General features: G+C 57.8%; 1 protein-coding gene across 5 annotated transcripts in view; it reads left to right on the plus strand.

The window, feature by feature from the left end:
* The window catches only part of MEF2D (myocyte enhancer factor 2D), an 80,646-nt gene that overhangs the window by 46,843 nt on the left and 6,498 nt on the right, over positions 1–27,305 (plus strand). For 2 of the 5 annotated variants that reach the window (XM_081968644.1, XM_081968643.1), the window contains 7 exons: positions 12,725–12,928; positions 17,316–17,453; positions 20,299–20,509; positions 21,454–21,510; positions 24,151–24,344; positions 25,073–25,093; positions 27,027–27,156. In XM_081968644.1, the coding sequence (XP_081824770.1) occupies positions 12,725–12,928; positions 17,316–17,453; positions 20,299–20,509; positions 21,454–21,510; positions 24,151–24,344; positions 25,073–25,093; positions 27,027–27,156 (955 nt within the window). The remainder of the gene's footprint in view (positions 1–12,724; positions 12,929–17,315; positions 17,454–20,298; positions 20,510–21,453; positions 21,511–24,150; positions 24,345–25,072; positions 25,094–27,026; positions 27,157–27,305) is intronic. The other 3 variants (XM_081968645.1, XM_081968647.1, XM_081968646.1) reach the window with 3 other exon arrangements.

Consider the following 27,305-nt stretch of genomic DNA (forward strand, 5'->3'; position numbering starts at 1 on the left):
ACGAGGACACTCTGGGCTGGCAGTTGTTGGGTTTCTAAGGATTCGTGGATTTCCCTGGGGGGCGGGGGGGTTAATCCTATCCTGGTATTAAAAGAGAAACAGATTCCCAAATTGACCTGGGAAACTCAAGGCATCACTTGCAAGCAAGCACCGGCTTTCCTTCGTCTCCCTGGAAGCAACTCAGAGGATGGCTGGAGTGCCAACTGAGAAGGGTAGAAGGGAGGCCACTTCAGGGGCATCTTGTACAGCCCCAAATGCGAGTTAATCGACCTAGTTCTTCTGTTTGCGAAACGTGCTATGGCCACATCCCTTCCCTGCCCTTTGGGGATCAGGGTCTGAGAGTGACCCCCCGGTGGCAGATGGCCTATTCGGATTTCCTGGCAGGTCTGCTCCCTCAGTCCCCTCTGCTCAGGACAACTTGCAAATCCTATTAGGAGACATGAAGTGCCTCCTTCAGCTGAGTGCGCACAGAGGGTGAACATGGGGAGAGGCCGGGGGGGGGGGGGGCTGGGCTGGCGGCATTGGGAGGGGCTCGGGATGGGAGACCATCAAAGAGGTCGGGTGCTTATGCAATCGCCCCCCCCCCCCTTCGGTCTGTTTCCTGGAAGGTCCCCTGTGTGCCCAGGGGGTGCTCATAGAGGGTGCCAAGCGTCTATGGGTGATGTGCCTGCATTTCCCCCCCCCCCCCCGACAGTGCTCTGAAACCTCTTTCAATCCACTTGGACTCCTGTGGTGGCCGGACTTGAATCTGAACAGAATCTCGAAGCTTCCTTCCCCCATTGAGTCCCCAACTCCTGGCTTCCTGAACATCTGGAGGCAGCTGAACTCCCAGGAAAAGCTGCATTGGAGGGGGGTGGGGGTGGAGCAGAGGAAGAAGGCCTCTGAGCATACGCAGGTTGCTCCTTTGGGGACAGAAAAGGGTGCTCCCCCCCCCCCCAGCACACAGCCTCTGTTCCCCTCCCAGAGCATACTGGTAATTGGTGGAAAGGGGCTCTGTGGACCCCTGGACGGAGCAAGGACAGACTGCAGCCCCCCCCTCTCCTCCAATGGGGGAGAGTAATTGACATGGCTGCTTATCCCTTTTAGGCCCTTACAAATCTCCTAAATAAACTTAACAATAAGGTGCTCCAATTAATCAGCTGGCTGTACGTGTACCATGTATATTGTTTTTCTTTGTTTGACCTGTAAGTGAGCTGGCCTGACTTCTGGTAATGTCCTGGAGACACTTGGGAGGCTTTTCTGGGGTTTTGTTTTCTGACTTTTTCTGAGTGTTTTTCAGTTTCCCAATGGCCTCCATTCCGACTCCTGGCTTGTAAACCTTGGGATGAGGTACCATCCCTTTACTCCTAGTGGCATTTTTCCTCAGTTGACAGCCACCTTGTAATATAAGCATGGAGTATTGAAAAAAAAGTGTTCTTTTGAGGAGAAATGCTACAGTCACGTGCAAATGTATGTGGATTTGAATAAATCAATCAAAGGCCCCAGGACTGACTGACTGACTGAACGTTCTGGATCATCTTTCTCCGCCTTCTGCAGTCATTTGGAGTGTACAGAATATTTTGAATTTGAGCTGTTTTATGTTCAGCCTTGCAGGGGGCCCCGTTTCTAGAGTGAAGCAGGCTTCTTTTCCTGACATGGCCACAGCCTTCGGGCTCTTTTGAAGGAGACGTACTTCCCAAAGGATGGAGGGCTCAGGATGGGACTTTACAAGTCCCTGCGTTTCTTACGGCCGCTGCTGCCTTCGTGGCTCCCCCTCGGGGGTGGTGAGGACAGGCTCTGGAGCCCCTGGCTGCTGGGGACCTGGACCTAGGAGGAGGCTGGCTAATCCAACAGCCGCCACCGCTGCCTCGTCTAGGGTGAGGCCCATTTCACACGAGGCCAAGTGTGCAGTCGGTGGTGGAGGGGTTCTTGGAAACAAGGCCTTGGGACCGAGCCACAGCTCAGGCCTTGAGCCATGGGTCGGAGGGTCGGACCGCAGGGTGTATGCCGACCCTCCGACCCTGAGTGAGAGCTTTTCAATGGGGCCAGCGGCTTCTGTGCTTCCTGGTCCACGGTGAAGGATGGGGGTTTGTAAGGCAAATGGGGAGAGAAAATAGCCCAGTTAGTCAAAGGCGAAATCTTTTTTTTAAAGCCGAGAAAACCTTTGGTGGGGTCGAACGACAGCTTGCTCTGTTGGAAAGGAGCCTTGGGTAGGAGAAGCAAGGCTCGGGGCTCCCTGGGGGTGCAGGTGCATTCCTGTGCATGATGGGACGGCAGGGGCTGCTCAGCAAATTCTGTGGTTGGGCTGTAGAAGTGTTAGGAGGGGGGGGGAACACAGGAGCATTTGTGGTGGTTTCTGGACATGATGGAGGAGCAGTGTGGATTTGTGGTTTTGGGTGCAGGAGGCCTCTCAGCCCAGGGTTGGGAGTGTGAGGGAGAGGCTGAAGCTTCCTTATGGACAGTGGTTAGAATACAAATTCTGCCCACTGCCAGGAGTTCAATCCTGACTGGTTCAAGTTTGATTCAGCCTTCCATCCTTCCAAGGTCGATAAAATGAGGACCCAGGTTTTTAGGGGCAATTCGCTGATATTTGTGGACTGGTTAGAGAGGGATGGAAGCGGTACACATAGTCCTTGACTTATGACCGTAATTGAGGCAAAACTTTATATTGCTACGTGAAAAATTTGTTAACTGAGTTTTGCCCCATTTTACAATCTTTCCTGCCCCTTTTGTTAAGTGAATCTCTGCAGTTGTTAAATCGGTAACCCGGTTGTTTAGTGAATCGGGCTTTTCCATTGACTTTGCTTGTCAGAAGGTCCCAAAAGGTGATCACAAGGCCCTGGGACGCTGCAGCCGTCATAAATGTGAACCAGTTGTCAATCATCCAAATGAAAATCACATGACCAGGGGGATGCTGAAATAGTCATAAGTGTGAAAAATGTCACTTTTTTCAGTGCCTTTACAACTTTGAATGGTTGCTGAATGAACTCTTGTAAGTCAAGGATTACCTGTCTATAAGACCAAGTGTTGCTGTTGCTACTGCCGTCCTTCCTTGGGGGGGGGGGATTAGATGCACCCGGCCTCCTTTACGACTGATGAGAGGGACGACCCAGATGTCTCACTGCTGGCTGGGCACTCAGCTCTTTGTGTGTGTCCGTGTGTGTCCGTGTGTCCAGCCAGGTTCCAGGGGCATCATAGTCCTAGAGCAGGGCAGGAGAGAGGCTTTGATGACCCAAGAGACGCTTAGAGGTCCGACTGCTCTGTGGAGAAATGGGTGTGAGGGGAGCGAATGGATTTCCTGGGACTGTCCCTGCCTCCCCCCCCCCCCCCCACCTGAGCTGCTGGGTCTCTCCGTGGCTGGCTTGGCAGTGCAAGGATGGGTCAACTGATGGTCTCTGGGGGCTCCAACCTGCCTTCCTGGAGGTGGGTCTGAATAATAATGGCCACTGGGGGCTTGATGAAACCGGTGTGGGGGGGGGAAGAAATATCACACCTACTCTAGTTTTTCTCTTCTGGCAGAGGCAACCTCTGGAATGAGAGGAGGCTGTTGTCAATCCCTTGTCCTGGGCAGATGTTTCCTCTTGCCTTCCTCTCTGGCTGCCCCCTTGCTGGCAGGAGGAAGAAGGTCCTGCTTGATGGAACCACCCCAAGTGTTTAATGGAGAAGGAGCCTGTCCTCAAGGTCCCCCGGCTGATCCACTGTGCTGCTTGGAATCAGTGGGTGGATCGCAAGGGGCTTAGGTGGAGGACTCTTGCTGCTTTCTGATCCCAGGGAGCCCCTCATTTTGGGAGGAGCTCCGGGGCTTGAAGTATCGGAAGAGACGTCTAGAGCAGACGAGGAGCAGATCGGACTCGATGGCAGCCAGAGCAGCAAAATAGACTCCTGGGCCTTGTGGTCTCTTTGGGCTGCTGGCTTTGACTAAGGTGACCTGGTTACTCTCGGGTAGGGAGGAGCTGGGAGACCCCTGTAAGGTTGCTGCAGATAAAGTCCCCGGGATCTGCTCTGAGCTGGATTATCTGGACCCTTTCTGGTGATCTGTGGCAGGAAGGGGATTTCCGTCCTGCCCCCCCCCCCCGCCCCCTGGCAGAACGGAGGTCTCCAGAGCTACCCACCATGGTGGGATCCTGGAGAGGTTCAGGGGCTGAGGTGGGGAATGGGAGGCCAAGTGCCCCTTGGGGGGGAGGGAGGGAGGGAGGGAGGGAGGCCCAGAGCGTCACTCTTTCTCCCTCTCTGCTTAACATCCCCATGAAGCTGGTGGATGAGGGTTGGGGGTCCTTCCCAAAGAAAGCCGCGCAGGTGGTGAGGGGGGGGTACGCTTCTGCCCCATGGGCCTCACTTGCTCCGGGGAACTTTCCGGATGGAAATTCAAGCTGCTGCATAGCCCCCCCCGCCAGCCCCAGCCCCCCCCCAGCCCCCCCCCCCAGCCCCAACCCCCCCCCCCGGAGGCCACAGGCCTGCCTCTCTCTGCCGTCTGCCCCCCCTCCCCCCCACCCCGGCTGCTCAGGTCCTTTTCTGGGCTCTGGCGGCATCTCTGCCCTGTGCCCTGTGGAGCAGGTCACCCGGAGGCTGGGACAGCTCTGGCCCTCTTAGCTCCTTGGGGGCCTGGGAACCACCCCCACCCCCGCGTGTTTTCCCTGCGCCGGACGAGGCTGGTAACTGAGGCCACTTTGTGGGAGGGTCTGTTATTCCCAGCCCCTCTCAGCTTCTGCAGGATGGTTAGGTTGGATCACAGTTGGCGAACTGGGTTATTTTATCGTCTTTTGCTGGCTGCTTCTACTGGTATTCAGCACCCAGGATAATGTATTTGCAGTTGGGTTCCAGGTATTAAGTGGCTAAACCTTTGCGGAGTTCCTGGGAGCTGTGAGAAGCAGGGAAAATACTTGGGGGGCTGGGAGGTTCTTAGGAGCCCTGAGTGAATTGGGGTTCCCTGTGAAGTGGGGCCCCTTTCCCTCTCTTCCCCTCAGGACGGAGCTGGGCGGGGGAGGGGAGGGGGCTTCTCTTTGGGGCCCCAGCTATGAGTGTTGGGTTCCAGTGATGCAGCTGCCCACCTGCCTCCCAGGGCCAGGGGAGAAGTCTGCCCCGCGGGTGGCTGCCCTGGTTGACCTCCATGCTCACCGCAGAGCGGGGGGGTGGGGGGGATGCACCCACTGCCCTCCTCCGTACCAGTCTGGGTGATTCTGGCCCAGCTTGGAGGGTGGTGCCTTGGTGGCGGGATGTCCTTGGAGGGCAGGTCCTGGAGACGATTGCACGGACAGCCTGGCTTCAGTGGGCGTCCTGGCAAGATTAGCATCTAATCCTCTCTTGAGCCAGAGGGGGGGTTGAGCTGCAGCAGGTCCTCACCGCTGGCATTGCCCCAGAAAGGAGGCCGTAGAGGAATGAGCGCTGGGCCTTTTCTGGAGGGCTGGGTTGGGAGGGACAGGCTGAGACCCACTGCGCTGGCACACGTCACCCTGAGTGGGTGTCATGGCAGCAGATTCGCCCGTGGTCAGCCTTGGCACCTCCGAAAGGCAGCGAGGCCTTGGGCCAGGCTGGGACCCGTGGCCGTGCCTCCCGGCAAAGAGTTTTATGTCCCAGAGGAAGAGGATTTGGCGGCCTCTTAGACTTAAAAGGTTAATGCCTCCAGATGAGGCCCCCGAGCCTCTTCCGGCTGAAAGGGCAGGCGGAGGGAGAGAGTCCGCCCCCGGCTCAGTTCCTGGCAGGATCCAGGGGTCTCATTCTGCAAAGACCCCACTGGCTTCCTTCTCAAGCCAAATTCAAAGCCGGCCCAGCTGACCCTCGGAAGCGAACAGGAAGCTCCCTAGGAGCTGGGTTCAAATTCCCTCCCGGCTGAGCTGCAAGATTGCCTGGCTGCTCCTGGAATCTATGACTGAATGGACCAGACTGCATGGATGATGCCCCACCGGGAGGCCCTGCTCCGCTCCCTTCAGGGCCCACAGCCCAGTGATGGCAAGGGGGGGGCGGGAGGGGAGGGCGCTTCCCCGGCTCGCCCATTCCTTCATTGCGTCATGGAGTTAGGAAAAGAAAAGGGGCTGCAAATACGCAAATGGGGGTGGGTGGTGGGGGGACAGGAGGACACCAGAGGCCTCTTGCTGGGATTCCATGGTTTGTAAGCTGCCTTACCTGTCCTCCCTTTGCTCGGTTGATTGTGGACCTTGTGCCTTAGCGTCGCATTCCGCTGCCCCGGTTGTGCCATTGTCTCCCAAACAATTGTGCAAAGCAGAAATAAATTTCAAAGTAATGCATTCTGAAGCTTTGAATGTTCTATAGCAAAACAATGTTTGAATGCAAGGTTTTTTGCTTTTCATTATACATCCACGCTGCCTGCAGAAGGCCCTTCCTTCCTGCCTGGATATGGTTTTGTGATTCCTGCCCTGGCTGGATCTAGTGGGTCTCTTTCTTCCGGCCCACGGGCTGCCTCTGAACCCCCTGAGGATTCGGCCGCTGTCTGTCCACCCACCTTCCCACCTGCCATTTAGCATGATGAGAGATGGATGGATGGGTGGATATGCTTTCCCCAGGGGGCAATTTGGGGTTGTTCAAAGTCATAGAATCTTAGGGCTGGAAGGGGCTCAGAGGTCATCTAGTGCAACCCCTACTAGCCCGAGGCAGGAGTCCTTATTATACCATCCCAGACAAGTGGATGTCCAAGCTTTCCTTGAAATCTTCCAGCAATGGAGCACCCAGGGGTTAAGAGCACTTATGCTCATTCAGTTGTGCTCCCCCAATTCTTTTGGGGTGAAGACAAGAAGGGAGAGCAGGCTTTTCCTCTGGAGATTCCAGGAGATTCAACCACACAGGGAATTGCCCCCTGTGAGACTCTGACAAGGGAAGGAGCAGGCAGAATTCACATCTCTTCCGTGGTGCCCACCCATGGACAGGCCTGGGCTTGGGGATGCTTCCGTTGCTCTTCTGTGATATCTGGAGATGTCTCCAGTGGGTGATGAAGATTTGTCTTGTGCTGGCTGGTGGATTTACACTGCACTCCTCTCCAGGAATGGGTGTTTAAAGGGCTTATTCTATGCCACCTAACTCCCGCTTTCCACCGTATTCAGCCAGAATCAGTCAGAATAGAGGTGGAAGGGAGGGACCCTGGAGGTCTTCTAGTCCAACCCCCTGCTCGAGCAGGAGACCCTATATACAATTTGAGGCAAGTGGCTGTCCAGCCTCTTCTTTAAAACTTCTGGTGATGGAGTAGCTGCACCGTCTGAAGGCCCAGCTGTTCCACTGGTTAGCTGTTCTAACTGTCAGGAGTTTTTTCTCCTTAATTCCAGCTTGCTTCTCTCCTTGAATACTTTCCATCCGTTGCTTCTTGTCTTGCTTCTTGGTACTTTGAAAAATAAGTTGACTTCCTCTTCTTTTGTGGCAGCCCCTCAAATCCTGGAATCCTGTGGCTATCATGACGTTCCTAGCCCTTCTTTTCTCTGCGCTGGCCATTCCTAGTTCCTGCAACCATTCTTCACGTGTTTTAGTCATAACAGGCCTCCAATCCAGTCCCAGTTGCTCTTCTCTGCACTTTTCCCAAAGTCTCAGTATATACAAAATGTGGGGACGAAAACTGGATGCAGTATTCCAACTGTGGTTTTTTTACTAGGGTACAGCGGTAAATAATAAATAAATAAATAATAAATAAATAAATAATAATAATAAATCAGTAGCAATATGTCACGTGATCTTGATTCTGTGCTTCTGTTTATACATCCAAGGATGGTATTCGCTTATTTGGCTGGCTCATATTTAAGTGATGGTCCACTAGCTCTCCCAAAGTCCTTCTCACAGTTACAGAAACCTTTCCCCACCCCACAGTTTCTGCTGTGGATTTTTGACCAGCCAGGCTGCTGGTAGTTTGCTGATGCTACAGAGATGCAAACTTCCCTGGGGCCCAGCAGCATTCAGGGTCTTATGCGCACTTTCTTCTGTCATGCTCTAAAGGAGTTTGTCATGGCCAATGTTTGGAAGAGTTTGGGGGCCTCCCAATGGCCTGGGGTCTCGGTTTGTGTGGCTGTCCCGAGGGGAAGGTGGGCTTCTGGCTGGTGCAGCTGACTAAAGATGCTGCCTTCCTTCCTGCTGGCATGGCGAGGAGGGCTGAAGTGGGTGCCAAGTGGACGGGCTTTTCACAGCAGAAAAAAAACGTAATTTGCTCAGGTCTGGTGAAGGTGTAGAAGAGATGGACTGGAGGGAGGAAGAAACCGGGTGGGGGCTGAATTTTCTTCCTGGTGCCTCTGCCCCTTTCTTCAGATTTCCCCTGGCAAGATGTCCCAGGGCGGCCTTGCTTGCCCCCGACCCCTTCTCTCCCCCGCCCCACTGCCACCCACATCTGCAGCACGGGGGTGCCTGGTGCACCGCAGCCTTTCAGGTTGTCGGCCATGCCTGCGCATGAAGTGCTTTGAGTGCTGCAAACTCTGCACATAGGCATACACATGCTGAGCCAAATAGGGATGCTGCGGTGTGGTTTTTACGCCTTCGGTCAGGAGGTTTTATCTCGTGGGCTCAGTCCTGCAGGAACAGGCGCTGCTCCTTTGGGCCTCCCGGGGCGCCTGGCCCTCTCTCCTCCGCCGCCCGGCCTTTTCACTCAGGTGCTGGTGAGTCCTCGGGCAATGGGGGAGGGGAGGGAACCGGATTGAAGAAAACCTCGCTACAAACATCTGTGCCTCCACATTATCTTTGTGGTTGGGCTTTTTCCTTCACGGCCTCTGCGCACACATTTGTTTATTTATTTATTTGTTGAGGGTGGTGTGTGTTAGTGGTTCAGTTGCAAATGACCCTGAGTGGCTTTAACCAAGCAATGAAAATGTTAAAGGGGGACCACAAGAGGCGAAGCGATCTCCCCTGGGGGCCGGAGCGGCCAGTGCTGGGGAAGGCTCCCTTCTGCAGAGTCAGTTCCTGTGTTTCCAGACCGGGGGGGGGGGGGGGGGGCTGGGCACCTGGACATCTTCCACGGAGGAGGCCACCACCGAGAAAGGCCTGCGGAAGCCCTTCGCTTGGGTCTCAAAGAAGGATCTCACGTCCTGATCTTAAAGGGAGCTCTGAAAAGTATAGGAGCTGATGGGGGGGTGGGGGTGGGGGCAGGGTCTCAAGGGGAAGCCATAACTCCTGGGTTGCTGCAAATTCATGCCAGATGGAGCCTCCAGATGTCACTGAGTCCGGCCCTGTCCAAAGCCAGCTTCAGGCAGGGACAAGCTCACTGCAGCCTCCTCCTCCTCCTCCTCCTCCTCCTCCTCCCCCCGTCCTTTGGCCTTAAAGCCTTCTTGGGGGCAGAGAAGGAGCGGAACAGAGGAATTATCCTCCTTTCAAAATAAAGAGCCCGTCATGCGGCAGTTTCAAGGCTCCTCCTTCAACCCAAGAGGGGCTCTGGGCCAGAACGGTCCCCAAGAGCAGCTGAGGGGCACCACCGCCCCTCTCTGTCCAGGCATGGCCTTGGGCCCCAGTGCTGGTCGTAGGAAACCCTCTGATCCGTGGCAGGTACAGATCTCGTCCCAGTGAGCAGCCAAGGGAAGCTGGCAGCAGGCATGGCTGCCTCCCTCGGAAGACGAGGCCAGGGAGCTGCCCTTGTGGGGGGTGACCCTGCAAGAGAGATCGAATGGAGCCCCCAAAGTCAGGCAAGAGCCTCTGCAGCTGAAAGAGACCAAGGAGGAGGGAGGGGTCCCTGTCTCACCTTGAATCAGCTGCAGCCCCCCCCCCCCCCGGGGAGGGTCACTCTCAGATTTCCAAATGTAACTTTAATGTGACATTTTTAAATCCCTGGGGAGGGAGAAGAGAAGAAGTGACACTCCTTCTGCCTTGGTCCCTTTGCCCAGAACCAGCCCAGGTCTTGCCGTGAAAGAGGATCCTGCCTGCCAGACCCCTTTCTCCATTTCCCAGAAAGGGGCTCATGTGGAGAGCAGCCCCCTCTGGGTGTTCTGAGTAGGGGTCTCCTTGTCCTGTGCCCACCCCTCTGCCTCTCCCTCTGGCCAGCCATGCCTGGGAGGGAAGGACTGGCGGCTGGGTTATCTCTTTCCTAATCCCAGCACTGGGCTGGTGGTGGGGCAGCTGAGCAAGGGCCTGTTCTCCCCTTCCAGAGGCCGAAGCCAGAGGAGGGTGCCGTGGGCAGCCGAGGGAAGGGGTCGTGTGGGGCATCCGGGAGAGGTATGGGCCCTCCTGGCAGACGAGAGGGGAAGGACTTAGGCTCCCCCACATCTGGGAAGAGGAAGGTCCTGGGAGCTGGAAGGCTTCATCCAGAGGAGAAGGCAACAAGGCACTTGACTGGCATTTCCTGGGGGAGGGGCACCTCCTTTTCCACAAATTCCTCATTGCGGTGTGCAGCTTCCGGGCACACAAAGAGGCGCCTGAAAGCCAAAGCAGGGCAAGGCTTCCTGGCTGGAGGGCATCTGAGGGTCGGCAGAGGCTGCTCCTATGGTCCCCACCGCTAGGAAAGCTGGGTTCCAGCTGGGGAGGGCATCGGGTGGCTTGGTTTTGCCAAGGGCCTCCTCTCCTCCATCCCCCAATTCCCTGCCCAGCATTTGGGACGTCAGCGTAACCCTGCCCTTCCATCCAGCCCTGTGGGGAAGGGAGGGCTCAGCAGCCTTGCCCTGGGGTGCCAGGCCAGGGAAGGGGAGTGGCAGCGCTCCTGCTGCCCCCACAGAGCCTGGCCACGTGGCTGCCCAGCAGAGGAAGGACCGAAGCTGATCCCGCTTCGGGTGGGGGTGGGGGTGGGGGTGGGGGCACGGTGGTGTGTCCTTCAGGTGGACGAAAGGGGATTAGGACTCAATCTTATTAGCCCCTTTTCAGCCCCTGCTGGCCGCAGAGACACAGGAGGGGGATCGTCTCCCTCCCGCCACTCTGCTCCGAGGCTGCCTGGCCCTTCCCTCCCTTGCGCCTCCTGGCCTTTCAGAAAGCGGGGGCCCCCTAGGATGGTTTAGGAGGCCTCCATGGAAGGCTGCTGGCCTAGAAAGATGGCCGTGAGCGGAGATGCCTGCTGGGAGAAAGGGCCCTGGCGCCAGGGAACGGCGGCCATCAGGGTTGGGTCACTGGCGGGAGAGATCAGGTTGGATGAGATCATGGGGCAGGGCTGACCCCCAAAGCCCCCCATTGGTGCCAAGGAGGAAAGGCTTTTGCTTTCTTAAAAACGAGAAGCCTGGGAAGGGAAGTCTCTCCAGAAGCCTCAGAATTCGTTGGCAGAAACCTCCAGGGGTCTGGAGGAAAAGCCCAGGATTAGTTGAGACAGAGGGAACTTTTTTTGGGGGGGGGGACTTTTGTATTTACTCTCTTTGTACAAGTTCAGTAATTGTGTATTTTATGCAACTGGCCTCCCAGAGGCCAGCATCATAATCAGCCTTGTTTCCTCATAATTAAATACCTTTTTTCCTGCCAGATCCTTTTAAGTGATTATATTTGAACACATTTTCATTTTTATCTCCTTTACCACTAAATGTTTGGAATATCACTTAAAGCTGAAAAAAAGATTAGACCCCTTCCTTTAAAAAAAATGAAAATTTATTCACCTCTTATGAGAGTATCCTATCTCCCGAAGGAAGGGTTGTTTCTATTGTGTTGGGGGGTGGTTATAGAATTTATTTTGTGTCCCCCACCCCCCTCATTTTGCTAAAAAAGCAGCCCAGGTTGTGGAATCATTGTCCCCATATTAGGGCTACTATTTAGCACCCCAGATTTGCGTCTCCTGGAAGAGAAGCAGCCACTGAATCTAAACGGGAGGCACAGCTGACGAGGGTCAGCCCAGATATCCCTGGGAGAGCAGATTTGAGACCCGGTCTTGCGATACGTGGGGCTAGGATGGAGCAGACGGGGGAGGGGTGGGGATGAGCCAGCAGCTCTGCCCCCCCCCCCCAAGAAGAGTCCCTTTGACGTCTTCCCTGAAGGATCAGGAGCCACAGTAGTTTCCTTCTAGGGAGGAAGGGGGGCATTTTATACCCTTCAAATGTTCTTTCCCCGTTGCCCACTTGCCCAGAGGAGGTGAAACCAGTCAGTTTATCCACAGCACAAAGGAACAAAAGCACTTAAAAAAGAAAAGCAGATAAATATAAAGAGTTTGGGGAAACCCAGGTGAGGTTTTCTAGGGCAGTCCTCCAGTCACCTGCTCCCCACTTGCTGTTTCACCTGCAGAAAAGAAGTTGGGTGTTTTATTTCTTTATTATCAAACAGTTTCCCTCTTTTTTTTCCTTAACGCATATGTTGTGCCCACAGAGATTTGCCAACTGAAGCGAAGGCCTGCCTTAAGTGAGGGCTCCCCAAATGGCTGGGCCAGAGCTGTGCCACCCAGGGCTTGGGGGGGTGAAGTTTGTATGGGGGGGGCATTGTCCAGTGGGGGAGCCATGAAGCTTCTGCCCTCGTCAAAAGAGTTTCAGCTTTTCCTGCTTGCTTCATTTCTGGGGAGAGGATCCCTTGGCAGGGCTGGGCCTGCTTGGTCTGATTTTGGCCTAAGAGGCAGCCGAGATCCTTTCGTGCAAGGCTTCACCAACACACCCCAGTCTTGTACGAGAAGGAAGCCTTGTGTGTGGCTGTTGCACTCAGGCCCCGCAGCTGAGGGAGAAGGGGTGGTGCATAACACACAGGCCCTCCCAGGCAGCCCCCGTCTTGGGAAGAGAGGAGGGAGGGAGGGGTGTCGGAGCCAAGGCAGAACTGAGCTCCACTCCCAGGTTGCCTCTTGTGCCCGGGGGTGGGTGGGAGGTGGGGATCCGGAGAGTGTCCGGTGTGGGGTGCGTCCCCTGGGCTCCCCTCTCGCTGTGCTGAGGCCGGCCGCTCTCTGCTGCAGGTGACCTTCACCAAGAGGAAGTTTGGGCTGATGAAGAAGGCCTACGAGCTGAGCGTCCTGTGTGACTGCGAGATCGCCCTCATCATCTTCAACCACTCCAACAAGCTCTTCCAGTACGCCAGCACAGACATGGACAAGGTGCTGCTGAAGTACACCGAGTACAACGAGCCCCACGAGAGCCGGACCAACGCAGACATCATCGAGGTAGGGTGCCCTGTCCCACTCCTGGCTCACCCGCCGTGCCAGAGGCTCCAAGCGGCTCCACTCAGCCCGTGACGTGGCCGCCCCAAAGGGGACGACCTTAAGCAGCTGCTCCAAGGTGGTGTGATTCTTCCCAGGGTCGGGAGGGAGCTTGCGCAAGGGCCGGGGGACAGCTTAGGCCGCCCCTGTGGCCATGCAGAGCGTGAATCCTGCATGCTCAGGAGGACCGGCCGGAGGTCGGTGAGAGAGTCCTGGGACGGAGCGTGGCCGGCTGGACCCTGGGGCTTTCTGAGGACCAGCCCGGCCCTCTGACCCCCTCTGTGCCCAGATGGCTTCCCAAAGAGGGACCGAGGGAGACGCCACTGCTGCCATGCCTTTGCCTTCCCTCCAAGGTGAGACAGGGACCCCTCCCTCCTCCTTGGTCTCTTGCCTGACTCTGGGGGCTCCATTCGATCTCCCTTGCAGGGTCTCCCCCCACAAGGGCAGCTCCCTGGCCTCGTCCTCCGAGGGAGGCAGCCATGCCTGCTGCCAGCTTCCCCTGGCTGCTTGTCACCTTTCAGTGAAAATGTGCCCGTGGGTGGCTCTCTCTGTGCTTGGCAGGATCTAGACAAATGAATGGTTTGGCTGGGTAATTATTGACATTACAAGTGAGCAGAAATTAAGGCACACAAAACCCTTTAGTCATTCAATTTATCTGCTCAAGATGGAATAGGAAGGGGGAGGGGGAGGAATCTTTCTGCAGGGAGGGGGAGGGGGGGATTTTGTGCCAGGTGCACTCTTAGGCACTCACTTGCACACTCTCCCTCTCTCTCTCTCTCTCTCTCTCTCTCACACACACACACACACACACACACTGCAAGTGGAATAAAATAGAAAGGGGTCTAGCATTGGATAGTCCTATTCCATTTGGGGAATAACACTTCAGCTGTTTACGACCTTTGTTGACTGCATTTCAAAGACCACTGGGAGGCTGGGGGTGGGGTGGGGGTGGGGGAATCTGAGCTTCTCCCTTTTCTGCCCCAGGCCACTCATCACTTTCCAGGCCTCCCCACCCAAACAGCCAGAGAGCATGAGACTTGGTGTGTGTGGGGGGGGGGGGAGCTGGTCTTTGCTGTGGCCTGGACACGTGAGGAGGTCACCCGAGGGATGGGCCTGAGCTTCTCCCCTTGTGCCCGGCTCCCTTGGCGGTGTCCCGATTGGCCCTTCACTGTAATCCTTTGGGGGAGGGACTCTGTGCCCTTTCCAGGGGTGGCTATAGGGGCTGCCCAAAGGGCCTTCTGGCATGAGGTCTGCCCAGCCCACCCAGGAGAAGCGTCGGCTGCTGCACCCAGCCTCCTGCCTGACGCAGCAGCCCCAGGCAACCCAAAGGCTGTGGCTGGCAAAGGAGAATGCCCTCCCCTCGTTTCCTATGAAGGAACTCCTGTTGGGTGGAGCAGCCTTTCCAGATGGGGATGGTTGGCTGCCATTGAGGAAAGGTGAAAAGTGTCACGGAAGTAAGATAAGCTCCTCTCACTGAAAAGCCCCCATCTTGCCCCCCCCCCCGGCTTTTCTCCAGATCAAATGCCACCCTGGGCTTGTTTGGCAGTTGGCGCAAAGCTGCCAGGGAAGTCACTTGGGGCAGAGGAGAAGCAAAATGGGTTAATCCAGGTAAGGCGGACGCCCCGTGGCCAGGAAATCAACTAATCTGAGCGAAGGATTAGGGCTGTCCTAGATAGGGCTGCCTTCCCTGGGGTCCTCGCTGCTTCGTCTGCGTGCGTGTGCCACCTTACTTACTGACTTCATTTCCCCCCCGCCTTTCCAGAAGGTCTTTGGTGAGAGCTTCATCCCTTTCGGAATCCAAGTCTACCCTGTCCTCGGGGGCATTTTTCTTCCAAATTTCTTTAACAACCTTGAGCGTTTTCTTGCTTAACAAGAGAGTGACGTTGGGGACTTGAGAGCTGGGTCATTTTGGCTGGCACAACAGTTCCCAAATTGGTGGGTACTATGGACCCCGGGCTCAGTGGTGAACTGTGGGCTTCCTGCCTGAAGTGTGTGCACTCTGCTGGCCGCGTGAGACTGGTGCCCCCCCCCCAGCCCTTCTCCCTTGTGCTGCCCCTGAGCCAGATCTCCCCCCTTCTGCGGCTCTTTCTTTCCGTTTCCTTTTATTTTCTCCCTCTTAAATCCCACTCTGTGTGCTTCCACCCACATTTCCAGCCCCCGTCTGTTCAACTTCCCCCCCTGCTCTCACGAGTCTCAACCCCCCCCCCCTGACATCATCTGGCAGGGGTCTGCGGCCGGTCCCCCTCCTAAAGGCCACCTGAGCCACTTCCCTGGGTCTCAGGTGTGGCTCTCACCTGCCCTCAGTAGTTCCTCCTGTCACAAAGTACCCTGCTTGTGTGCCCGTAGGGGGGGGGGCAGCGAAGGGCTGCAGAAAGATGCTGCTTGGCCCAGTTTTCTTTGGGGGGGGGGGGCGGAGGCGGAATCCAATGGCAACAAGAGGCAGAGGGAGGATAGAGGAGGAATCGTGGGGAGTGTTTGCTGCATCCCCCACCCCCATCATCCTTGGCACAAACCTTCTGGCTGAGGTGGGTGGCCCATTGTGGGGGAGGGGCTCAGGGAAGGCCTCAGCAAAAACCTTGTGGTTGGTGGCCGTTTTGTAAGGCTGGTGAGGCTTTGCTGCGTTTCCCCCCCCCCCTTTTGCTTGCCTTCCCTCCTTCCTGAGCTCCTTGCCTGGTTCTTCCTCCCTCCCGCCCCCATCCGAATTCAAGCCTTTTGGGTCTTCCCTGAGTTTCTGGGGAGGGGATGCTTCTTTGGTGCTTACAACCCCCCCCCCTCCAATGAAACTGGAGTTTGTCTTTGTTCACGTGCCCCCCCCCCCTTTTTGTGAAGGACAGGATTGCAGGATCGTCCTTGCGAGTCGGAGCTGAGGTCAGCAGGGGCTGCACAGTTGTGCCCCACATGGGAAACATCTGGACCACTTTGAGAGGAGCCACGTCCCACCATGGCTGCGGTGGCAGAGCCCAGATGGGAGGGAGGCCGGGAAGCCAGATGTGGCTGGCGGTCAGGTTGCTGCCTTCTGTGCTGGTTTCTCGATGGGGCTGCCAGGCCGGTTACTAGCAGGAGCCTTATTTTTATTCTGTTTGTTTGTTCATTTCTTTGTAGAATTTAAGTGCCCTGGAGAGGTCTCCCACTCCAGCCCCTTTGTGGAGGCTGTGGGAAGGGGCCCCCTCCCTGGTCCTTCTGGGCTCCAGAGCCCCTTCCTCCTCTAAGAGCAGAAGCCGGGCTTCTTCTGGGCAGCCCCACCCAAGAGAGACCCCCACCCCCACCCCGGGCTGCTCCAGAGCTGGAAGGGCATGCAGGGGAGGGGCTGAGCGCTGCCCTTCCCGGAGGGGGGGGAGGGAGGGAAGAGGACAGCTGCTCTAAGCCTCCCCCGAATGTTCTTGAATGACAGCCGCCTCCTCTGGCCGCTCAGGGCAAAGTTTGGGGCTCTTGGATTCTTTCTCTTTGCCCAAAGTCAGCTTCCTCCTCCTCTTCCTCCTTTCCAAAATGATAATTCCATGAATTAATAATGGTCACTCACAGTACCATAGGTGAACATTGGGGGGGAAATCCCCCAACGACCCCCGTTTGCCCTGGGAATCCCTGTCCCTTAGCCTCAACTCTGTTCCTGGGTCTTTTCTCTCTCTCCCTCTCCTCCCTTTCCCTCTTTCTCTCTCCCCCCCATTCCTCCTCTCTCTCTCTCTCACACACACACACACACAAGCGCACACAGAGACCCCTTTCAATTTCTCATTAGCCCAACAAGAGACCAAGGCTTCTCCACAAGCCTTTCTGCAACCTGACTTTCAAAACGCTTTGGCAAGTGGGGGCTCCGTAATGGGGTCTAATTGCTTCTGGTATTTTGAAAACACAATGATTAAGGGAGGCAGCGGAAGGCAGCCTTCAAATCAGCTGCCATGCCTGGAATAAACACTTGGTAAACACCCAGGCGTTTGATGTCCTTCTGGCAGGCCTGGGAAGTGGGCAGCCGCTTCTCTCCTGCCTGGGGGGAGATCGGCCCTCAAGGGAGGGGGACGCGGAAGAGCCACCAAGCGAGTCCTCTGGGTTCCTCCAGATCCATGGGATCTCCGTCCGGCTCGTTTTGTTTCCCGGAACCAAGTTCTGTTCTAATTCCCCCTGCCTTTGTCTCCAGGGAGCAGAGCCACCTCCTCCTGGCCCTGGGCACGCCACCCAACACAGGCCAGCCCTGGCCTGACCCAGCAGGGGAGGCCCAGAGGAGGGGGCTGTTGGGTGGCTAAGGGATGGGGAGGCTGCGGTGGGTCTCTCCCGCTTGATCCGGAGGCACCTGGACTCCCCTCCCCTGCTCTGCCGAGCCCCCCCCCCCCTGAACCTCTCCCGGTTGTGCTTTCAGACCTTGAGAAAGAAAGGTTTTAATGGTTGCGAGAGTCCCGAACCCGACGGGGAAGACTCCATTGACCAGAGCCCCCTGACGGAGGACAAGTACCGCAAAGCCAGCGAGGACCTGGACAACTTCTTCAAGCGTTACGGTGTAAGTAGCCGCCCCTGTCCGGCCAGAAAACTCTCACCGTCTCTCTCTCTCCTCTCTCTCCTCTCTTCTCTCCTCGTTCTCGTCTGTCTGTTGGATTCGACCCCCTCCCTCCCTCCCTCCCTCCCCCCCTCGCTGGACAGGCGCTGAACAAGAAGCATAGAGAGGGTGAGACCCCCGACGGGGAGGACACCTTTGCCCTGACACCCCAGACAGAAGAGAAGTATAAAAAGATTGATGAGGAGTTTGATAAAATGATGCAGAGTTACAGGCTCACAGTGAGTAATGGGGGGCAACCCACTCGCTCCCCTCCGCATGGCAAGCGCGGCTGCCAAACCGTGTGCCCTGCACATTGCGCAGCCCTGCTCCTCGTCCTCCAGGCATTAACACGCGTGTGGCCCCCGTTCCCTGGCATGTGCTTGTCCGGCCTATGCCTGCGGGTAGCCAAGGGGGCCGGGCAGATCAAGAAGGAAGGGACTCTGCCAGGGAAATGCAGGCCCAGAGGAGACCGTCCCGCCCTCCGTGCTCTGCCCCCAAGAGAGAAAGAGGGGAGGGTCTGTGGCCAATGGCCCGCCCCTCCCCCTCCCTCTGGGCATCAGGCCAGACTGGCTTTATTTACTTAGCATTTGTTTATTAAACAAATGGATAGAATCGCCAGGGTCCCGCATAGGTGACGGCACGTTTTTTACAAAATGTAAAAAATAATAATAATTCCACCCTATAAGAGCGACCCCCTCCTGCCCAAGTCAGCCTTTCTCCCCCCCCCCCTTTCAACTCTCTTTCAACGTTGAGGGTCTCGGTGCAAAACCCACAGCAGGAGACCCGCTGTAAAACAGGCCTGCTTTGCTTGTGGTGGGCAGGGGACCCAAAGGTGGCTGGGGCCTGCTTTGCACCCCCTGCCCTCGCCCTAACTGAAGGGAAGCCCCTCTGAGGGGGCGGTGTGGCCTGCAAAGGGCTTGAGAGGAAGCAGCTGGGGCCGCCCCTGATGGGGACACACAGTGGGGCGCCTTGCCTGGCCTCCACTGCTCAGCAAATGTGGGCCCTGAACTGGCTCCGGAGACTGAAGCCATCCCCACCTCCAGGGATGAGCCAGAGGTCTGAGGGGGACGAAGCCCACGGCGGTTTGGGAGCAGAGGGGGGGGGGTGCATGAGCTCCCTGAGAGAATTAACCCCAACCCCCCCTCTGCTTAACTAGATAGTAACTCAAGCTGTGCCCGGCCAGAGCTTCGGTCTCATCCCCCATAGCTGTGGGCCTCCTTTGCAGCTGCTGGCAGTTCAGCCCCCCCCCCCCCTTCTTCTCTTCCTGCCCCACAAGGTCCAGTCCGTTCATGAGACCAAGTGGAGGTTGGGGGGGGGGGGGGGGCTGAAGGCAGAAGAAACAGAGAGGCAGCCGACCCCAGACTCTTTCCCCAAAGCAAGTGGCATCTTAACAGTCCCAAGGCGACTGGGGGTGGGAGATAAGGGGGCCAAGGCTTTCTGCTGAGACCGGTATAGGGAGAAAGTGACTCTGCTCTGATTAGATTCCAGAGAGGTCACTTCCCGCAGACGTGGCCATTAAAGAGCGGTCAGGCAGTGCCAGGGCCGGAGCCTTCTGGGGCCCATCTGACTCAGCGGCTTCCAACCAGGATCCATCCTCACCTGTGGGAAAGGAGCACAGCAAGCAGGGAAGGCTGCAGCCTCCGGAAAGGCGTTTCCAGGCTGCTCTGAGCCTCCTCCAGGGCTTTGCACACTCCCATGTGCACCAGCCTCAAGGATTTCCCCACTTTGCCACAACAACAACAGCAGCACAACCTCTGGAAACTTCAGGCACAGCCGCCCAGGGAAAGTGCTGTGGGGCCCTCCAGTTAACAGACGAATTAAAGCCCCCAGAATCTTGTAGTGGCTTCAAACCATGGCTCTGAAAGTGCGGAGGAGGGGCGGATATGCTCAGTTGGCATCAAAAAGACAATTCTGGTGGCGCCCGCTAGTTACCCTTCCTTGGAGTGGATGGGCATCCCAGGAGCCCACGGGCCTCGGTGTCTTGGCCAAAGCTTCACGGGCATCGCTTCAGAAAAAACTTTTCCCACCAAGCAGCCCTGCAGGGAACTCAGAGGGCATCTAGTCCATCTTCCTGCTGGATGAATCCTGCACTTAACAGCATTCCTGCAAAAGGTCCTCCCCTCCCCGAAGGCAGCCCCTCCCAGATGCCCCCCAACTGCGAGCAGAGGAGAAGACGCTTCCCTTTCTTGCCATGCGACTCTTGTGTGCCCCCTCCGATTCTCCAATTAAAATGGCTGATTTTTTAGCCCCCCCCCCCCTCTAACTGTCCTGCTTGCCCATCTCACGAGCTTCTCCCCTGGTGCAGGACGCCTCTCTGGAGAGCGGCTGCAGAAGGCGGAGGCCCCTGAGCTGGCTGGCGGTGGAGTTGAGTGGTGGCTCCCTTTGCTCTTGCCCAGTTTGTGTCCAGCTGAGGGTGCTAACTCCTCCTTCCTTCCGTGCCTGCCGTAATGATGCCAGCTTCTGCCTCCCTCCATTTCCGTCTTTGACTTTTGGGGTCCTTTCCCCTCGCCCTACGCCCTACGCCTGGTCTGAGGGATAAACGCCCAGGGTTGCTCCACCAGCCTTGGATCCGGCAAAGGGCAGGATTGTGCTGGATGGACGTTGCCTGAGGTTCTGTCCGCATCCCAACCTCCGTGGGCCTGGGAGGCCGGCCTTTGGCTGCCCCGATTCCTTGGGATCCAAGGCCTCCCGCAGCCTCTTGTTGCTGAGCGGCTGGTCCTCCCGGCCGCCGGGGGGGGGGGGGGGGGCAGAGGAGCCTTTCCCCTCGGCCCCCGGGGCTCAGCCGCTTTCCTGCCCCTTTTCTCTCCAGTCCTCCGTTCCTGCTCCCAACTTTGCCATGCCTGTGACGGTGCCAGTGACCAACCAGAACGCCCTGCCCTTCAGTAGCCCCGGGAGCTCCCTGGTGACCCCATCGTTAGTGACCTCCTCCTTGACCGACCCTCGATTGCTGTCCCCGCAGCAGCCGGCCCTCCAGCGCAACACCGTCTCCCCGGCACTCCCGCAGAGGCCGGCCAGTGCAGGTATGGCCTTCTCCATCCTCCTCCTCCTCCTCCTCCCCCTCCCCCTGGGTGCTTCTTAGGGGCGTGAAAGGAAACGTGCACAAGAAAAGGGGGGGGGGGGAGAGAGAGCAAAAGGTGAGAGGAGGGACCTTGGTACGCTCAGGCAAGCCGAAGGTCAGTGGGCCAGGCCCAAATCCGGGCACCAACGGCACAAGGGCTGCAGCCACAGGTCAATCTTGGCGATTTATAGTTGTGGGTAGATAACAGAAGCAGAGGTAGTCCTTGACTTATGACTGCAGTGGAGCTTGCCCAGTACGATGGTCAGCTCTCACCACCAAACAGGTCATCCCATGACCAATGCAGTTTTATTATCTTTTTTGTGGTGGTCACTAAGCAAGTCCACTAAGATCACTAAGTGAATCCACTAAGCAAATGCCAGTGTCATTAAGCGAGGTCACTGTTCACTATGGGGTTTTTTGGCCAAAAACTGGAAGCAAATGCTGCTTTGGGCAAAAAGTGTCATAAGTGGCCAAGGGGGGGCATCTCACAAGGGAGGCATCTCACAAGGGAGGCATCTCACAAGGGAGGCATCTCACAAGGGGGGGCATCTCACAAGGGGGGCATCTCACAAGGGGGGCATCTCACAAGGGGGGCATCTCACAAGGGAGGCATCTCACAAGGGGGGCATCTTACAAGGGAGGCATCTCACAAGGGAGGCATCTTACAGTTCTGGCCAGTTTTTTCACGCGTGGTGATTGGTCTGGAAGGGGATCTAGGCGTCTAGTTCATGCATTTCGCCTGCAGACAGGCAGGCTCCATGGGATGCCCAGCTCCGGGCATGGTTTTGGGAAGGTGGGCAGGCCTAGCCTCAGGGAGGGGGTGGTCGTTGTGCCACGAGGAGCAAAGTGTCTTCTTCGACTGGGGCTCCAGACGCAGCTGACCCTTGGCCTCTGGCTTCTTCCTAGGGGCGATGCTGGGAGGGGAGCTCGGCAACACGAACGGCGCCTGTCCCAGCCCTGTGGGTGAGTAGCCGCAGCAGAGAGTAGCCAGCCTGAGGAGGTTTGGAGACTGTCCCTCCAGAAGGAAGAGGTTCGGGGGGGAGGCCCCAGCACTTGGCATGGGCTCTGAGCCCCCACCCCCCCCACCATCACCACCAGTGGCCTTCATCTCTACTCGCCCACCCCCCCGCCCCTCCCTTGCAGTTGTGGGTCCTCCTGCTAGGCAGTTGAGCCAGAGAGTTGGCTGAGGGCAGAGCAGATGCAGAGGAGAAGCTGCCCTCAAGCCTTTTTGGGGTGGCCGAGAAGGAAAAGGGGGGGGGGGGGCTGAGTCAAGAATTTCCCATGTGGGAGAAGCAGACGATCCCGGATTGGGTTCCAAGGCTGAGCAGCCATTCTTTATATTGTGTCTGAATTTCTATTGAGAATTTTATACATACGTGTTGTATGAAAAGGGGGGGAGGGGCTGTCTTGGGTAGCCATAACCCCCCCCCCTCCAAAAGAAACCAGGGAAGAGGCCACCTTTGAAGGTGCCTGAGGGCCTCCCCACCCCCCACCCCCAGAGAAAGAGTTTTAATGCCCAGAAAGGGAGGGAGGCAGGCGGGGGCTCTCCTGGGCTCCCTCGGGCGGCTTCTCCCCTTTTGCCAGCCAGCAAATGAGAACGCTTGAGGCCAAAGAGGGCACAGGAGAGGAAGCCCCCCTTGCAGGCTCCTTCCCAGAAGCCCCCTGGGAGGAGGAGGAGAGCAGGCCTGTTTTCCTGCCTGGGTTTCAGTCAAGGGAGTCCGAGGCTGCCTTTCCAAAAGGGGCCCCGTTGGCTGGGACCCTCCTTCACGGGACGCCTCTTCTGGGCGGCTTCAGGAATAAGGCCAGGTCCCACTTTGGGTGGCTCTGCCCTTAATTCCAGCCTGTCGGTGGGTGGAGGGGCAGCATCCTGGCTGGGTCTGCTTTGCCTGAGATGGGGGGGGGGTGTGCCATGTGGGGGGGGGGGCAGAGAGAAGCTATGCAGCCTGGCGATGCCCTGACTCGTTAGAGCCGACGGGCAGGACCCCGGCCTCCCTCCGTCCCCCTGAGCTCCTTCCTTCACTCTCTCCTTTTGACAGGAGGGGCTGCCCTGCCCCCCCTCCACCCCCCCCCCCTCTCTTAACTGTTGAGCTGGCAGCTGAGCCCACTGGAGGCAGGCAGGAAAACTCTCTAAGCAGCTCCAGCACCTTCCTTGAGGGGCAGCCCACGGGCAGCCTTGGCTCTCGGGCCTCAGGGGCTCCACAGGCTAAAACGTTCCCTTTCGGAGTGAAGGACAGCAGGGGCCCCAGCGTCTGGAGCTGCCCTGGCCAAAGGAGGCCTGGAGGCGGCAGAGAGCAGCAGCCGTTGGAAGCTCCAGGAGAGGCAGCCGGGGGGGGGGCACTGAGCCGGCCTCTTCCGAAGCTCTCCCGAGGAGAGGAGGGGTCTCGGAGGGGTCCCAGGAAGGGAGGCCCCGCTGATCTCGGGGGAAGGGGGTCCGCTGGGCAGAGGCCGCTGCCTTAGCCCAGGCCCCCTCCCGGCTCCTCTCCTTCCCCAGAGAGCCCCCACGTCAGCTGTTGTGAGCGGCTGTTCCAGCGTGCAGCTTGGCAAGGCCCCTGAATGTCAGCATTGACGTCACGAAAACATTCCCCTCGTTCCAGGAATTGGGAGCAGGGAGAGCCCTGGGCAGGCCTGCGCGAGACCCGGAGGGCCACTCGGGACCACTTTCCCTGCCCCCCCCCCCCTCTCTCTGCTGGTGGGGCTCGGGCAGAGTGCGAGGCAAGGCTCCCCCTCCCTCCCCCTTCCCAGAGGAGGTTGAACCTGCCTCCCCTCCCCCAAGGGTTTCTCTTTGGGTTACTCTAAAGGAGCCTTTCTCCATTCTGGCCATGCTGGGTGGACTAAAACTCCCAGAATCCCCCAGCCGGCATGGAGCTGAGGTCTCTGCCCATTTTAAAGTTGCCAAGGTTGAGAAACCCTCCTTTGAAGCTCGTGCCAGGGACCGTGGGCGACAAAGCCTGACTCTGCTGGGCCCGCCATTCCCCTGATTCCTCGGCCCCTTGAAGGCGAACTGGGGGACGGGGCTGTTGGGCTTCTGGTCTGCGGCTCAGGTGAGCCCGCGCAGCTACGGGAGCCAGGAGCAGCCAGGCAGCGGCTGGGGGGAGGAGGAGGAGGAGGCCTGCAGCGCCAACTTGTGTACCAAGCCCGGTGAAGGGCTTTCCTGGGGGCTGCAAGAATGCCAGGGCAAGAGGGTGCAGAGAACGAGCCCTACAGAGGCCCTTTGGAAGATGGCTGGTGCCCTTTGCCCCTTGGCAACTGCCATGCTCTGATGGCCGAATGAAGTTTGCAGGCTAATGCCCGCCTCCGGCACATGGGCACCTTGGTCCTGTGGTGAGGAAGGGGCCGATGATCTCCGGTTGGTTCTGGGGTGGGCCCAGGCGGCTCAGACTGACTTCCCGGCTTAGGGCTGGTGGTCTCCTTGCCCAGTCCGTCTGTCCAAATTGTTTCCGGACAGCTCGTGCCTCTGCTCCAGGGGTGGACCTGCAGCAGCCAGAAAAGCTGGGCTTATTTCAGGAACCCTACTTCCTTTGCGTGGGCCACCGTGGGGAAGGGAGAGAGCCACGCATCTCCCAGCATTGCAAACTCTTGGAATGGCTTTGTCTTCTCCTGCAGGCAACGGCTACGTCAGCGCCAGGGCCTCCCCGAATCTCCTCCCCGTCTCCAATGGAAACAGTCTCGGCAAGGCCGTCCCGGCGAAGTCGCCCCCACCAACCTCCCAGCACAGCAACCCTCTGGCCACCAACATCCGCAAGCCGGACCTCCGGGTCATCACCTCCCAGGGCGGGAAAGGCCTCCTGCACCACCTGGTGAGTTCAGCTTGGAAGGCCCGGCCTTTGAGGGCTCCGAACCCTGAAATTCCTTCCAGTCTTCAGCTCGTCTTTGCGAATGCCCAAAACATCCCCTTCCAGCCAAGAGCCTCGTGGGGGGAGGCCGTCTCTGTGGAGGGCGATGGCCGGGCAACTTTGGGCCAGGCTCTTGGCCCCTTTGGGGAAGGGAAGTGGGGAGGCCCTTGCCAGTGGATTTATGGATCCACTCCAGTCTGACCCTCCTCAAATGGGCCGCCTGGATCTGCCTAAAGAAGATGCACTTTGTGGGGACAAAATTCTGTTTCCTACTTATTTGTTTTAAAGGTTGCAGAAATCAAGCTTTGGTCCAGCAGAATTGCTTTAACCTGTTTGCCTAGCTAATTAATGGCGTTGACCTGCACCCTGGCAAGGCTGGCTAGGGAATTCTGGGAGCCTTAAGCCCACAGAGGGGGCCTCAGAGTTGCCAAGGTTGGAGCCTCCGTCCTGGGTGCTTTGTCGGGGGGGGGGGGGGGGGCTAGGACAACCCCCAAATCCACGTCTTGCCTTGGGGTTTCCTGCCTGGAAGTTCCCCAGACTTAAAAAAGAGATGAGAGGAATCAGCCCCCCAGGAGAGACTTCTGTGGTCCCCGAAAGAAAGAGAATTCTCTCTCTCTCTGTGGGAAGCAATAGCTGAATTAGGAACTGAATGTCATAAGTTTCCTTTGCTTTCATTTTTATTCTGCATCCAGACGGACGATCAGTTGGATCTGGTGAGTTATGCATGGGTGTGCCTGTGTGTGTGCCCGTGTGTGCCTGTGTGCGTGTGTGTGTGTGTGTATACACAAGGGTCTTTTCTCAACCGCTGTCCTCACATGGTGAGTTGGATGTTGGGGGTCTCCTAGAGGAAACACAGGCTTCTACACTCTGGCTTCTGGCCCCTTCTGAGAGGTCTGGGTGATTTTCCTCCTGGGGGTGCATGCTTGCCTGTCTTCGCCCACCCACTCCCACCCCTCCCCCAGGATTGGCATCTCTCGGCCTGAGACTGAGAGGCTCCTCTTTGGGTCAGACCAAGCTTGCCCTTCCTCACTGAGGGGGAGAAAGGGGTGTTTGCCTGAATCCTCCACCCCCTCCCCACCCACAGCACCCCTTGCAGCATGGCTCCTTCCTTTGGGTGCTGCCTCTCTTCACTGCTCCCCTGGCACTGATCATCAGGCTGAGTATTCTCACTGATACGGCTCAGTTGGCCCACCAGACCCGGCCCCTCTGAGCCTCTTACGTCCCTTCATGGTCTCCCAGCCCGGCTCTGGGGTCAGAGGGGCCGTGTTGTGCCCCCATCCCTAGAAGAAAGCTTGGGGACGGCTGGGGTGCCAGACGAAAGACGCTGCTGAGGGGACTTTCCCTTTCTTGGGAGGGGCCCCCTTCCCGAGCAGTGGGGCTCTTGAGATGGGAGGAGGAGGGCTCAAGGCATTGCGGGGGGGGGGGGGGGCGTCTCCCTGGCCCCCCTGTGCTATTGGTCCTGGAATGGGGATGGCTACTGCTCAGAGTGGGAGAAGGTGGGGTCTTTAACCATCCACACTGGATGGTTTCCTGGAGGGCGTGGAAACCGTTCCTGAAGAAGTTTCCAAAGGGAAGGAAGAAGCTCTGCACTTGGGAGGAGAAATTGAGGGGGAAAGCATTCCACATTCTCTGGCTGCATGAATGAGAGGCCTTGCGTGTCCATCGGGATAAATGAGAATCAGGATTTTCTCCAGCGTAAACCCTGAAGCAAGAAGGCCCCCTCCGTTGCCTTACCCAGGACCCTGCCCCACCTCTCAGCTGGTCTGGAGGGCAAGGAGGCAGAAGAGGCTCTGAGGGTCAAGGAGGGGTCCAGAGTGGGGGCAGCCTGGGTGGGGCAGGAGGAGGAGGGGGAGGAAGCCAGCCCCTCCCCCACTGCTTAGATGTTTGGCTTGGCCATCCTCCTAGCATGAGGTGTGAGACCAGCCAGAAGGTGGCCGATGGTTCGGGCATGACAGGTAAAAGGGGCACCGGGGTGGCCGTTGATTGGTCCAGCTTTAGGGTTCGCATATCTGGTGAGATTCCCTTGTGCTTCCCCCTTCTTGTCCGCCTGCAGGAGAGCCCTGGGAGGCTCCGGGGAGCTTTCAGGCTGGCCCTGGGAGGCTGAACGGGGAAAGCAGCGTGGAGGGGAGGGTTTCAAGCTGTGAAAGGTGCAGTTTGCCACACGCCTGAGCCACACGTGGGCACGGTGAACCACGGAGCCTCTATTGGCAGGGAAGGGTTGAGCGGTTCAAGACCACCCCCACGCCACCCCCCCACCCCGAGGGCTCCGGGGTCTTTGCAGAGGACAGTCAACGGTCTTCCCAGCTGCATTTTGTCTGCAGGGGAGGGGCTGCTCTCGGGAGGCCCAGCAGATTTACTGCTCCGTCCCTGGGCTACACCTGGCCCTGCTCGCTCCCCCCTCCCCTCAGGCTGCCTGGGGGGCGGGGGGAGCATTAAAGAGGGAGAGAGACCCCCATCCCCAGGATGGCATCCAGTGGCCATGAGGACCGCTGTCTGTCCTTGCTCTCCACGGCATGATGCCCTTCCCCATGGGGCCAAACGTCAGAGAGACCCATCACTGAAAACCCACCGCCCTCCCTCCTCCTCTTTCAGATTCCCTGTCCCATTCCTTCTCTCTCTCTCTTTCTTTCTCTCTCTCTCCCTCAGCAGAACGCCCAGAGACTCATGGTGTCTCAAGCCACACATTCTTTGACCACACCAGTCGTTTCGGTGGCCACGCCCAGCCTGCTGACCCAGGGGCTGTCCTTCTCGGCGATGCCCACGGCATACAACACAGGTGAGACCCCTGCCAGAGACGAGGGAGGAGGCTGCCGCTCGCTCCCCGGGCTTCAGCCGCCCACGTCCTCTCGGAATGGACATACTCCCAGCAGAGGCCGCTGTCTGGCCAGCAGGCATGGCTGCTGTGCGAGTGGACAATTGCAGTGG

This window comes from Natrix helvetica (genome assembly GCF_964273705.1).
Source record: "Natrix helvetica genome assembly, chromosome: 16".
Classification (NCBI taxonomy): Eukaryota; Metazoa; Chordata; class Lepidosauria; order Squamata; family Natricidae; genus Natrix; species Natrix helvetica.